General features: G+C 40.1%; 3 protein-coding genes across 8 annotated transcripts in view; 1 reads left to right on the plus strand and 2 right to left on the minus strand.

Moving 5' to 3' along the window:
• Positions 1 to 3,556, minus strand: part of LOC141904621 (uncharacterized) — a 41,747-nt gene extending 38,191 nt beyond the window's left edge. For all 5 annotated transcript variants that reach the window (XM_074793238.1, XM_074793237.1, XM_074793241.1 and 2 more), the window contains exon 1: positions 3,463 to 3,556. The gene's annotated coding sequence lies outside the window, so the exon portion shown is untranslated. The remainder of the gene's footprint in view (positions 1 to 3,462) is intronic.
• Positions 3,557 to 4,819: 1,263 nt separating this feature from the next.
• Positions 4,820 to 8,905, minus strand: LOC141903197 (small ribosomal subunit protein uS4). Its single transcript, XM_074791241.1, has 5 exons — positions 8,861 to 8,905; positions 7,498 to 7,747; positions 6,634 to 6,820; positions 5,493 to 5,596; positions 4,820 to 4,956 (listed from the first exon to the last, which is right to left on the minus strand). Exons 2-5 carry the CDS (start codon positions 7,712 to 7,714, stop codon positions 4,886 to 4,888), a joined length of 579 nt encoding a protein of 192 aa, XP_074647342.1. The 5' UTR covers positions 7,715 to 7,747; positions 8,861 to 8,905; the 3' UTR covers positions 4,820 to 4,885.
• Positions 8,906 to 9,524: 619 nt separating this feature from the next.
• LOC141904712 (ATPase family AAA domain-containing protein 5-like) overlaps positions 9,525 to 14,379 on the plus strand; it is a 30,991-nt gene continuing 26,136 nt past the window's right edge. For both annotated transcript variants that reach the window (XM_074793352.1, XM_074793353.1), the window contains exons 1-5: positions 9,525 to 9,584; positions 10,455 to 10,501; positions 10,943 to 12,774; positions 13,145 to 13,512; positions 13,965 to 14,374. In XM_074793352.1, coding sequence (XP_074649453.1) covers positions 10,493 to 10,501; positions 10,943 to 12,774; positions 13,145 to 13,512; positions 13,965 to 14,374 — 2,619 coding nt within the window. In that variant the 5' untranslated portion in view covers positions 9,525 to 9,584; positions 10,455 to 10,492. The remainder of the gene's footprint in view (positions 9,585 to 10,454; positions 10,502 to 10,942; positions 12,775 to 13,144; positions 13,513 to 13,964; positions 14,375 to 14,379) is intronic.

The raw sequence follows: 14,379 nt of genomic DNA on the forward strand, positions 1-14,379 counted from the left end.
GTCCTAATCAGCATCAACAGTAAGACCCTCTCAGTAACATCTCTCTTTCATATTTCTGTAAGCATCCAACAAATCGGATCAGTATATCTCGTTATAAAATAGCAACAAATACTGAAAATCAGGAACAGTTGGCAGCTTTGTTAATTCAGTTTTTAAGTTTTTCAGACTTGATACTTTGTGTGAAATAACGGGCGATTAGAACTGATAAATTTGACATATTTGCCGGTCGATTATCAGTGACAATTGCTAATAAAACCAGCATAGCAGAACGAAAGAATTCAATTCAACAACAACAACAACAGGCCTGACACAAATGACAGCTCTTAATGTGTCCCGTTTTTATGAGTATTTATAGATTCGAAATACACGTCATTTTTACCGTCTTTTAAATCTCAACGAAGACGGCTATATCCATGAAATATAACGGTTGAAATAAAACCGGTAGCTAGTCACACTGCCGCGGCGTGGTCGAACTCAGTCGATCAAAAACACAACGTACAGCAGCCATCGATATCAGTGTATCACAATCCATCCGTCACATAATCATAATCCAGGATCGGGGGAAGTTATCACCGACCGAGTAGGTATGCACGTACACTCTCCTCGCTATAGCGGCAGTCAATACCGGGTGAAATATCGTCGTGTCAGATTATCGGATATTCAACATAAACACCGCGATTCGGTATAGTAGAGGCAGGCTACGCGCGCGCGCGAAATGTCACACGGAGCGCGAGAGGATATATTCCATTCATATCTAAACGGCTCTGAATGTGCCGCGCCGAGAGACTCGAGGCGCGCGCGCACTCGGACTGCCGGATCGATATCAGAAAGATTAATCGAACGCCGGCTGCGTTTATTCTCGACGAGAAGAAAATTCTCGTGCCTCGGGTAAAATTACGGACGATCGAAAAAATGAGTTTAAATTCGAAAAATAATTCGCTTTTTTTTCTCCTTTCTGCTTAGCTTAAGATTTTAACGCGGCCGACCGTCTATCTCTACCCTGTACATTACTTTTTTTCTTAATCGTGATCAATTTTATCATCGCAAACCCGGCAGCTATAGAAATAAACTGATTACAAATCATATTGCCGATTAGTTGAAACTAGGTATCATTTTCGTTTACCCTGGCCTTATCAAAATAAAATTTTTCAATTGACTTGGCTGGATTTTTTTCAGGCCCCCGAATACAAACATATCAAAATTAGCAGTCGACTGTTTTGATATTTTTTCATGTCTTCAGTCAGTTGTTACCAATCCGCACGCTTTTCAAAAAGTAATGTACAGGGTTTTGAGAAGACAAGAAAAGACCAGAGCAAATCGGATTTTGTAACGATTGAACTTTCTAATATAAACTAGAGGCTACGTACGCCTAAAGTCTGGAAAAAGCTCCCCAATACAAACAGTTGCATTCGCGCAGAACAACGTTGTATTCGGATGATTTTAGAGGCTTTAACTGCAAAACTGAAGTTTATGATGATTTACTGTGAGTTTATATGGTAAATACTAAAAGTAGGAACGGAGATAAAATACAAGCCTCTTAAACTATTTACATAATCAACTTTATACTGAATCGGCAATAACTGTCAGTATTGGGAAACGTCGCATTAATAGAAACTCAATTTTCAATGTCTAAACCTGAAATTCACCGTTTCAGAAAATGATTTTACAACGATTTTACTATCAACTTGGGTATGAGATGGTCCCCGGGACATGAGGGGGGTGCAAGTTTCGTTAATTATTTACAGATGGCAGCACTATCAAACGCCGAGCCAGCCATCGAGATCAATTTTTTGGCGGTGAACAGCAACGACGCAGTAGAGCACACACACTCTTCCACAGTACAGCGCTGTAAAACTGTATCATAAATTAAACAGTGAGCGAGAGCATTGCGATGTAGACACCACCACAGACTAGGCCTCTCCATGTACTAACCACTGAGGCTGAGGAGCGAGCGATATTGATTTTAAAATCCAAATCTAGTTCTCACACACAGAAGCAGCAGCAGCAGCTATGTTGTTATTGTTGTTATCACTGCTGTATATTTGAAGCGGAAATCAAGCCTTGTACATGGAATTACAATACATGACAAAAATGGCAGTAACCTAGGAAATATATTACACAGTCAATATATATCCTCAGGGCAATCAGACCGTGTTATATTGACTATTGCTAGGCAACTCACTCGAAGAAGCAGGCAGCTCCTGCGTCTGAGGTTCTGTGGAACGTTTAGTTCAATACTAATCAAGAACAGCCGAAAATCCAGGAATGGGGGGCCTTTAAAACTGTGCGCTACACGAATATGTGCCCAGATACTTTTTAAGGGGCCCCCACTGCGAAAATAATGAAAACCACGGATCATTCTCTGAGCATCTAGAGTGATTCGAAAACCAAATTACCAGCGATAAGTTCTAGGCCTACTAGCCAGATTGCGAATAGGTTATTTTGGTAGGGATAAGGGCCTTATATATGCCACAATAACATCAAGGGGAGCCCTCAAAATCAGATAGACCTCTTATACAGTTTTGATATGAAATTATTTGGCACCAGGGATTACTGTCTAATGAAAGAGAATTATCAAATGAATTCTTTATGTTACGTTTTAATTCAAATTTCAAAAAATCCAAATCAGGGCTTCCCATATATGTTATCGTTCACAAAAACATTAAAGGCTGTTGCTCGAACTTAACCAATACCAATGCCCTGAAGTTCTATCCTGTACGGCCCGTCTAAACTAGAATGTGTTGAAATTTTCATGGCGGCAGTCAGCGTCTGGAATGCTTAACTCCGCTTAAAATGAACTGGAAAGAAGCCCTCCTCAAACACAGTCTAATAAACTCTCGCCTTAACCCTATATTCCAGTGTATATAACCTACATAGCTTACACAATTCCAGGAGAACCTACTAATAGACCTGACATAGCTTTTACCAGAACGGGTGACATCAACATAGCATAGATAGAGTCTATAGAGCCGATAGATAAGTATTTCCGGCTACTGCTGAAAAAATTCTCTGATTAAAAAATATTCTTATCTATTTTTCGTGGGGACCTATAAAGATTAGAAAACTAAGGTCAGACAAAGAAATACCAACTGGTTGCGGGGAAGGAGGCTACGGTGGCTTCATCTGGTTTTTATGAACTTATCATGTTCTTCAATTCAACTTCCAAGGCCAAGGGTGGGACACATGTCATCAAAAATATCCAGTAAAATATCCGGAAAAACAGGGCCAGGGAAAAAAAAACATTACAACAGACAGTACTTCATAAGGAACACTAAAACAGTGGTCTATTTGCTGAGAAAGTCTTGTTGACGTTGTATCTATTCGAATATTTGAATAGAAATTTTAAGGTCAGACTCCTTGTCGTCCTTGTGTCTCCAGCCAGCAGGCTTACCAAACCAGCGTCCCCGCCGAACAATGCGGCTAGAACGTGACGGATTAAATACAAGAAAAACCAGCACTTACCTCTAAAGTAATTTTGTAACTCAATATGTTGTCAGAACATATGAAAAAACATCTACTAAACGAGTCGTTTCACACAAGTGGATCTCAATCTCGGGTACACACGAAACTAGGTCACTGTGGCATAGGAGGCAGCACTATACGGTTTAATAATTTTAATTTTTCGGTGCGGAATAATCGCGCCGTATAAATATTCTTCTACCGTCATGAGTCTATGCTAATAGATTTTGCAAAATTTACGAAAACTAGGATTGATAAAGCCGAAAGAGTGATATTTTAAGAATAATGAATATGGTTCTAGGAGTCGATTTAGATTTAACACGACGGGTTATGATGATTTACCTTCTTGAAGTAAAAAAAAAATGGCCTGAACCAGGACTTTTTTTTCTATAAAAGAATGAGTTAAAAAAGTATATTTATTTGTATCGGGTTATATCTATTTTTCTAGGGGGACTGAGAGCGACGGGTCTTTACAGCGATTTTTCTCGAAAAACTGTTGAGGCCCGGAAAAAGTGGAGGTCTTATGAATGAATATTCAATAATGTTTATGAATATTCTATTCTGTATATATAAATCCATTGATAAGCAAGAGGATCTTTTGCAAAAACAACTAAGCAGGCCTAGTTACCTAAATTTCAAACTTCATATTCAGTCGTTGAGCCAGAGAAATCCCAAGTCAAATCTCTTTTATCTATCTGCTAAATACAACGAGACAAGTTATCTAATGGGGTATACATATAGTATAATTGCACGAGCTTTCGACTTGCTAAGTTCGTTACAAATTGATTCAATGCGTAAACCGATTTTCAGTCCACACTAGAACTCTTTGCTCAGCGAATGCGTCTTAGCATCTTAAAAAGGCAGCGTCGTGATAACTCATGTGCCAACAGAAAAATCTAAGCAAATTAAGTGCTGTATTTAATTATTTTCAGACTTAGATAATTCAATATGATTTTCAGACCATAAATGATAATCAATATTTTACTAGCGGCGAATTTACGTAGGACTCCTCTCCTAAACGGACTCTAAATGCTGCGCTAAGAAATTGGTACCGGGGTAGGCCTATAGCCTTTCAACCGACCAAATCACACCGTGCGCTTCTGGACAGATGATCTGTACAAAGATGAATCCTCGTCATATCAGTGACGTCCTGGCGACCCCTACTGCTTTTTTGGCCAGGTCTTGACGATCAGCTTTTCTAAGGATTACAAAGCCTGAGGGGTGAATACAAGCAGCAGATTTATACATTGTAGCTACCAAGTCACACAAGAGTTAACTTGCAACAACCAAGGTATCCTACTTCCCAAGGATCGAGACTTCGAGAGTAGATTTTGAGAAGTAATCAACACTAGAATCTGAATTAAATTCACAGATGATGAATAATATTCATTTTAATTGATCTCAATTTTACAACAAATTTCTGAGTTTAATCATCCTCTTCTTCATCATCGGCAGCTCCACCTTGACCTTTACGCATGTTCTTCCTCTTAACGCGTCCTGCAAGAATAAACGATAAACTTATCAAATATCACTATCCAGTTTGTTTTTCACTAAATTCACCCAATTCACTTTATTCAGATGACTAGGGGCTGCCATCAGATTCATTCGAATTAAGTAAAATCCGAAATGTGAAAAAAAAAAACAGTATATGTTTTCCAGGTTAACCCTTTCAGTGCTGACGAGTTAATACCCTAATGGTGCTAGAGATAATTTGAATTTTTTAAAAAATTCCACCCTAGTGTGTTTAATAATGGGAATACCACTAAAGTGCGCCTACACCGCGGCGCGGTGTATCGTTAGTTACTAGTATTTCACTATGTTTGAAAGGTGCTGCCATTTTTCAAGAGATTTAATTACTAAACACCGCATTGCAGTGTTCTAGCGAAGTCTATCACTGATTTATACACTGCACCGCGGTGTAGATGCACTGAAAGGGTTAAATGGAAAAAATATCTCATCTGAATAAGCGAGTCTGGATTGAAAAATCCGAATCAAATGAGTTCCACTGAATGTAGATGTCGTGCAATAATTACCTGGACGACCGCCACCGAACGGTGATTTCAACGAGAAATCAATGTGTTTCTGCGAGTCCAAACGAACGATGTATGACGGGATGTTAACTACTTGTTTGCGTACGCTGAAAAAAAAAAACAGAATCTAACAATCACCGAGGGAGCACTCACAGTAGTCTAAAGCCTTATTTGGCCACATCGGCACTGGTCAGGGAAATAGGGTTTAAAACTAGAGGAAATGTACTATATCACAAGCTCCAATCTAAGCACTTATCCGGAGGAATATATTTCTCCTTAGGGTAATAGGGCCAGTAGATTATCATTTTACCAATTGGACTGTTTGTGGAGGATAAGTGGATTGTCGAGGGGGCTAGTGAAATTTTAAATATGCCGGTCCACCCCCAGGAGGCAAGTGGCTTTCATTCCTTAGATCGGACTTTGTACCATACACTATGCAATTAAAATTTGGCATCATTGATTAAAGATGAAATTGAAGACGTTTTGAAGACAAATTAACACCGGTAACCAGCCAGAGCTTTCATAGAATTGTGTCAAAAGCATTTAGCCATAGATCAACTACATAACAAGTCTCGAACAACATCCATATCTAGCCAAAATTTTACCTTTATCACGATTTACGAGTAACAAAGGCGTTGGACTTATATCATAAAATATAGTCCAAGTGGCCCCACTGATATACACTTCAATGCTGCATCATAACGAGGCGTAGGACTAATATGTCCAAGTGGCCTCAGAGATTTTGATAGCATCATCGAATTCGTATCAGGCATAGGATTTAACATCCAATTGGCCCGAGCGAAAGTTGTAACAAACCGCAGAAAATCTGACGTTTTTTTTAACTACCATCTATAGGAGTGAAAATATGAAACATTAACATCAACCGAATCATATAAGCTCTGCTTCATATATTACAGATCATTAGAATTAATCCTGTCAAATCAATCTAAAATTATCAATTCAACCAGATGTAACAGCAGTAAATCTTGCATAATGCCATCCGTTTTCAGATTAGCGTTGACAAACCATTTTAGTAGTGAGCACGAGGACGGTCTACTACTGTCGGAGGGGAGACAGGTATAGACAATAGGTCTTCCAAATTCGGAATGAAATAGGCAAGACGACTTATATGAGAAGAACCTACCGAATGTGTCTTTGACGAATGAGAACACGAGCGTGATGAATACTTTTGGCGAGTCCCAATTTGAAAACCTGCGTTTGTAAACGACGCTCGAGGAAATCCTCCTGACGAAGACCCAAAACGTAATCGAGTTTCATTTTACCCTCGTCCAACACTCCGATACGTACCAGACGCCTCAACAGAGCATTACCTACAAAATAATCATTACAAGCGTCTTGAAAACTATCCGTCGGAACATCCATATAGAAAATTCCTAAACCGTCATCTATAGAATAATAAGATGTTCTCCACGCAAGTGTATCAGGGATTTCTAATTCGAGTAATACAATGACATCATTTGCTTGGTTGCATTTTTTTATTTGCGATATCGACATGAGCACAGTCAAGGTTTATTATCAAGTGGTTGATCTCCCTTAATTTAAATCACATTTACGGTTATTCAATCTAATCCGGATTTCATGTGGAGTCAGTCCACCTATGCATAAGCCTATATGTATGTTTTATTGGCATCAATCATTTGGTACTGAATGATCTGGAACGGGTTCTACTGTATTTGAATTCTATGAGCCTTCAGTCTCTAATACTGATTAGCCCCGGAGAGAATTCGAGACTTTCCAAAAACATCTGAGTTTTAAAGGTAAATTCCGTTAAACTATACGGGCTTCAAGAGGTCCTAAATAAGAAAACAAGCTTTCCATTTATAGGAGACTTGAGTTAAGAGAAGTTCGCGCATTATTGAGTCGAAGGTGATTGAAGCCAGTATCAGGATTCTTGCGGATGTTTTTATCCCAATTTTCATGATAATCAGAAATTCAGTAGTACGACAATAAAGTTTATTGTTCAAGGGATTCTATTCCCTAAGTTTACCTTCGAAGAGACGTCGAGGATCTTTCTCGTCTAAAGTCAACAGCTCACGAGCGGCTTTACGGATTTTCGCCAGCGTGTATTTCACTCTCCACACTTCTCGCTTGTTGCGCAGGCCGTATTCGCCGATCAGCTTCAATTCCTGATCAAGACGTTCCTTCTCGTACGGACGACGAGGCGTCGTGTAGGACTTAGAGTAAATAGTCGGCACTCGACCCATGATGAATTACTGCAGTCTTTTGCACCACTTCTTCTGCAAATAGGTTTCAACAGAAAATCTATTAGTATATCAATTCACAAACCTCTATAAGGGCTAGGTTGTTTTATCGATAATTTATGATCTACTTTAGATTACAACTGATTTGATAGCAGTGTAGTCTCTTGTAACCAGCCAACTTTTGCCTGTATCTTAACAAGCTATACGAACATGAAAATCAGTTTTTTTTTTAACGCTCAGGCTATTTTTACGACGCTGTAAACGGACGACCCGAGCTATATTTACGACGTTTCATTATGATTGGCTAATCCACGGTGCGCGAAAATTCAAGGCAAGTGTGGAGAATGGAGTTAGAGAAAATAGAACGGATAGAGCAAGACTCAAACCGGGCCAGTTAATTACTAGCGCAGCATCATACCACTTAGTCAGTAACCTGTAACTACATACCACTAGACCTACGAGCTTGCTGGAAACCGGACGAATGTTTTAACGACATAGCCTCACCTTACCCTAATCCTATCCCTAGGGGCTAAAACGGACCCTTACCCCCTGGACCCTCTTGCCACTAATCCTCTATCTCCTCTCTAGACCATATATTCCTTTATAAAACTAATCCTAAATTCAATATGAAACCGCCTTAAATATAGAATTTACAACCGCTTTACAACGCCATAAATATAGCCAAATATATGAACTTCAAAATTATTCTTTTTTTAATGAAGATTCTTTTTTTCTCCAGCTTGCAAAAAAAGCCTGGCTGAACTGAAGGTTTAATTTACATTTTGCGACACAATTTTACTCTTTTTACTCAACCTGAAGGCCTAATTCATTTTTTTTTCATTTCGGGTCAATGCCAAAAACATAAGTGGGTGCTTGTTTAATGCACAATGTCAATGATTTGATTCAGTTCGATCAGACTGTTGCTCTGTCTGGCTGGAAGGCGAAAGCACGTTTGAGAGAGCGGGGAGGACTGTCGATACACAAATGCGATTGGAAGATAGGATTTAAGAAATTAAAACTGGGTCAAAGGGGAATTTCACATTCTATACATTTAGTTTTATAAAATACACGAGAATTTGAATCAGACAGTGACGCAGACAGATCGAAAATCGTGAAGAAAACGGCAGCGAATATTTAGGCCACACTTACCGGGAAATGGCTGAACACCGGAAAGAGGAAGTTAAACCTGATCACCACGTGTCTTTGATATCGATCCGCCGTCTCTGCACAGCCTGTGGCAAGCGATGTTTGACCACCATTTCATCCCCGAAAGGCCAAAATTCGGCCCAGAGATTAATTCATTATTTGATGTTCTCGTGAAACTATTCACATATATATTTTTGAGCTTTCTTTTAAAATGTTCAATATTTAAATAATACATGGAGGAATTATTTTATCTTGCGCATGGTTCGACGAATTACTTTAGTTGAATCCCACTAATTCAGTGGTGAAATGACAGAAACGGATCAGATTTTAAAGACTTATTACAAAATAGCAGTCTTGATGAAAAAGTAACTATCTATTGTCATATTAGCCGTCTTTAATTCTATAGTACATTTGTAATCGTATAAGAATCAGATTATGTAGAAGTCGAAGAACAATCGTAAATGTTTTGGCCCTACTGTTAATATTAGGTATAAATCTGTAACATTGATAAAATTAGATTTTAAATCAGATAAAAAGTGACCAATGTTGACGATGGAAGAAATATAGATTTCTAATTTTGTTTTATTAACAGTTTCATTTCGTGCACCATAAAATGAAAATTAGCGTTTTGACAAAATGGCGCGTCATTCGCAATGAAATTTGTTTGACTTCTTACATTTTCTTCTGCTAAAATGATCGAAACTCACTCTAAAATCTGATGCAAAAGGTAAAAAATAATACGTCGCATACGAGAGAAATAGCTTAGATCTTTGTTAAGCTCGAAACATTGGCGAAAATTAGCTTCAAAGACGTCTGACTGACATTTTTGTTAAAATCGCGCCATCTATTCTATGCCTTAAAAGTCTCAGTCTACTTTTAGTTTTGTTAGTTAGTGCAGTCTCAATACACCAACATACCTAATTTATACTGTATCAAAGGTGTGCAAAAATGTCTAATCTAGCCATAAATCCCTGTTCAGTCTGTGAAACCCCCTTGTCAAACAAGTGAAATAGGCGCCCTACGGCTAACTCCGGAAGATCCATTGCTCCAAAAATCCAAATGCAGTTAAAAAGCTGCTCCCAACTCTGAGGTCGCATTTCTCTGACGTCCCAATACTCCGTACAATTTATTTGTAAGGGTCACGTAAGCAGGACTGAACTTAGATTTTATTAGGAAAGCTAGGCGTATAGTCATAGAAATAAAATTGAAGTAAACATTTGATTTTAAATAACATCTCTAAAAATGTTTTATTGATTTATACAATAACATAATGCATATGATAGGACTGATACAAGGTACGACGACTTTATGGTAATTCTCCATTTTGGAAATACCGTGGCCAGGCGAGTTGTTTCAAAACAGTTTGCTCAAACCTAAACATCTCCCCATCTGAAACCCCTTAAATAATGTTCATCAATGTCGTGATTGAGATTATATGTTCCCTTTAAATGTGATTTCGGAGTATTGAGTATTAGGACTTCGGAGTAATGGGACTTCAGAGTAATGAGTATGTACCAGGACTTGGTTTTGTTAAAGGACTGCTATGAAAGTTCTATTGTACTGCAGTTAACTAACCTATACATTGCTTTTCTTACAGAATATCTGGATATATACTGCGCGTCGAGTATGTGGTGAATGATGGAGGTAATGTTTTGTTTTACTGGTCTGTTTCAGTGTTTCTTTCAAGACGCCAGAATCAAAACTGAACGTTCAAGGTGACCTCATCACAGTGACATAAATGGTGTTCACTGTTCAGTGAATGTCCATCAGAATAGTTGGGGAAAATTCTTGACATTTACATATTGTTCAAATTTTGCACAAAAAAAAAGACTGGAAAATTTGGATTGACCAAGTGTTTTTATCAGTACATGATTCATTTAAAAAATGAATGGATTCTAGCATTTTAAACTAAGGAATTATTTGGGGAATTTTGTGTTAAAACATGGAAAAATCAGAGAATTCAATATTCGGGGGAGTTGTGAAAGATTTGTGGTAACTGGTTGATTGTGTTTTACAGTGTTTCTTTCTTCTATTTGCAAGATATTTGGGCAGCAAGTATTTAAAAACTCGTTGTTTTCATTGTAGGAATCATGTACCGTCACTGATGTTGCTAATGAAAAGAAACTCATCACCGATTTCTTTAAATCTCCGCCGAAACAGTCGAATAATCTGTTCAACTATTTCTCTCCGAAACCGAGAAAAGATGACAACGCTTCATCGCGGGGAGGAAACTGCGCCGTTCAAACGTCGCGCGAACAACCGGGACACGCTCGAACCAAAACGAAATCGAAGAAACGAAAGGTTAACGCTAGCGATGAAGGCGACGATACCGCTCCGTCTAACGACGTCGAGAGAAAGGAACGTAGAAAAACGGGGAAGAAACCGCGAAAGGAGGAAAGTTCCGTTCAGCAGACGGAGGAAGAAGAGACGAACGCCAACGATTCGTCGATTATAGAAATATCTTACGATGATTTCATAAACGAACAGAAAGCGGATGCAACTGATACGTCTGGTGCAGTTACCGATACATCAGGTGCGGTTACCGATACATCAGGTGTAGTTATCAATACGTCTGCTATGGTTACCGATACATCTGCTGTGGTTACCGATACGTCTGCTGTGGTTACCGATACGTCTGCTGTGGTAACCGATACGTCTGCTGTGGTTACCGAGTTGTCGTACGCGGATTTTCTAAAAACGATGAATACCACGCCGTCTGACGAGGTCGACGCCGTCATAGACGAGAACGATAATGTCAACGGCGTACGGAACGTCTCCTCGACGAAACCTAAAACTCTCAACCGCGATAACGTATCTCGTAAGAAAGAGGGCGCCGCCGGTTTGTTTCGTTATTTCGCCAGTTCTAAGGCGTCGAATCCGACCGATGCGCATCAACGGCAAATAGTGTTAGCCGAAATTCATTCGCCGAGTTCGGTCGTCGGTAAACCGCAATATCGCAGTCTCGCGGCCAATAATAGTAATAAAGGCAAATCAAACGTCGTCGTGGAAACGGATTGTTGCGTGATCGAGTCGCTAGGTCAATGTCCGATTACTCCGGAGAAATTGTCGAAGAAACGGCCGAAACGATTGTTAGAAGAGTTGGATTTAGAAACGGACGCGATTGCCAAATCGGCCGCTGGATGCCAGCGTTTGGCTGCACGTAGTAGAGAGTCTGTGGACGGTCAACGGAAAGGAAACAACCAGCGTAAATCAAAAGGTCCCAACCGCATCCAGCCGGCTAAAACCGATAACTCCGAAGAAGCTGATGTTGTCGTTACTAGAATTCAAAAGAGTCCTCGAAAAACAACGAAGTCATCGGTTAGACAGAACGACAGCGATTTGACATTGCCGGTGACATCCGAGGCTGGATCCTTAACCGCGAAGAAAATAACTCAAATGACGTTCAGTTTCGGGAAAAACGGTTTCAAAATGGAGAAATCGGCGTCGGCGGTTTCCGCAGATACCGACACTGATATACCTGAAGCTGATGAAACTTCGTTAGCGGTTTGTGGCGATTTTAAAAGTGATAACAATAAAACCCGGGAACGGACTGATATCAATAGGGTGGACACCACGGGTGACAAACAAAAACAGAAAACGCGACGTCGACTCAATTCTAATCAGAAACAACAACAACAGAATAATGAAAAATCTCCGATTGAAAAAATGAGTCGAAGGTCAGTTCGAAATTCTCGCAATGATTCGACCAGCCCGTCTAATCGACCGGTATCGACCAGCGAGATGGCAGTCAGCCCTTCTGATCGACCAGTTTCGAGCCCATCAGCTTGTGGAATGCCCAGTATAACGGAAAGTCCTCGTAGTTTGAAGAAGAAAAGACGTATTTTGCGAAGCACGTATCAAACAACGGTCGTAAAAGATGAAGATCCTTCGAGTCCACTACGTATAAGAATAACAAGGTACTACCACCCCCTTGACAATCTACCGGTACCACCATGAAACACCCATCAGGGCATCTGCAACCCTGAAACACCTCTCAGAAAGTTTGCTACCCTGAAACACCACTCAGAAAGTCTGCAGCCCTGAAACACCTCTCTAAGTCTTTGAGAAGTGTTTCAGAGTAGCAGACTCTTTGAAAGATCCTGCTTCTCTGATACACCTCAGAGAGTCCGCTACCCTGAAACGTCATTCAGGAAGTCTGCAGCCCTGATAAACCTCTCACACAGAGACTCTGCTGCCCTGAAACACCCCTCGACAGGAAGTCAATGAAGTTAAGACTTCAAACATGCTTGAATTTTGACTCCTTATCCCTGTGATTTCTCTTTTTAGGACCGGATGTAAGAAAAAGAAGAACACTGGTAAATCTGCTGCAGACGATGAAATCATTTCAACGAAACCTCAACCGGCTAAATCTAAGAAGGCTGTCAACAACAAAAAGACCGTCGCTCGGCAATTACTTCAAAAAGCTAAAGACAATAAAATCCAGAAAAAAATCCGCACAAAATCATCGGAGAACGAACAGACGACTGCCTTACGCCGATCATCGCGCACACCTCGGCAGCAGAATCCATGGGTTGAGAAACCGGTGAAAAAACCACAACACAAGAGAAGAGATAAAAACAGCAAAGAATCGTCCACTTCTAGTGATGATGTCATCGTTGTCAAATCAGTAGCGACCCCGAAAAAATCGAAATCAGGTGAAGTTTTATCCGCTGGAGAATATAACATCTGTATTTCGTCTACTCCACCGTGCAGTGTATAGCAGACTTATGACTAACTGCTATTTTGCAGCTTCCCTGCAGTGCAATGTATAACTGATATATAGTTTACAGGCAGTACATTGTACAACAGACTTACCGCTCTATTACCCCACAGTGTAGTGTAATTCTGACTTTGTATCTCATCTATCCCACCGTGCGGTGTGTAACTGATTTACTGCTGTATTTCATCTACCCCACAGTACAGTGTATTAACAGACTTACTGCTATATTTCATCTACTCCGCAGTGCGGTGCATTACAGACTTACTGCTGTATTTCATCTACCTAACAGTGCATTGTATAACTGACTGCTATATTATACACCGCATAGCAGGACAGATGCAGGAAAAGGTTTAAGTAGTTAACATTGTATTGATGATTATTTTCCAGCTATGAAACTGGCTCCGATTTTCAAAGGGAAAAAACGCACGGGCGATAAGACTGGGCACGATGGCAAGGATGACGACGCGGTCATCGTTGTAAAAGAGGAAACCGAAGCGGAAAAAACGGCGCGAATCGCGCGACAAAAATTTCTACTCAGCGGAATTCCCGATCAACTCCGTCAGAAAAACCGACCGGCACCCCGAGTCACTGGCTCAGAGTATGTTCCGTTTCCTAAACAATCGCACGTTCGACAGTTGTCTAGCGATGCGGAATCGGTCAGTAAACCGTTAGTGTTGCCTCTACTGTGTGAACGTACTCAACCGGAGATCATATTGACGACGGGTGTATTACAGTTAGCTATGTTAACGCAAAGCTTACGTAAAGAGAAATTCAGCAGGATCCCACGACAACTCGGGGTACG

Source organism: Tubulanus polymorphus, chromosome 4 (genome assembly GCF_964204645.1).
Source record: "Tubulanus polymorphus chromosome 4, tnTubPoly1.2, whole genome shotgun sequence".
Taxonomy (NCBI): domain Eukaryota; kingdom Metazoa; phylum Nemertea; class Palaeonemertea; order Tubulaniformes; family Tubulanidae; genus Tubulanus; species Tubulanus polymorphus.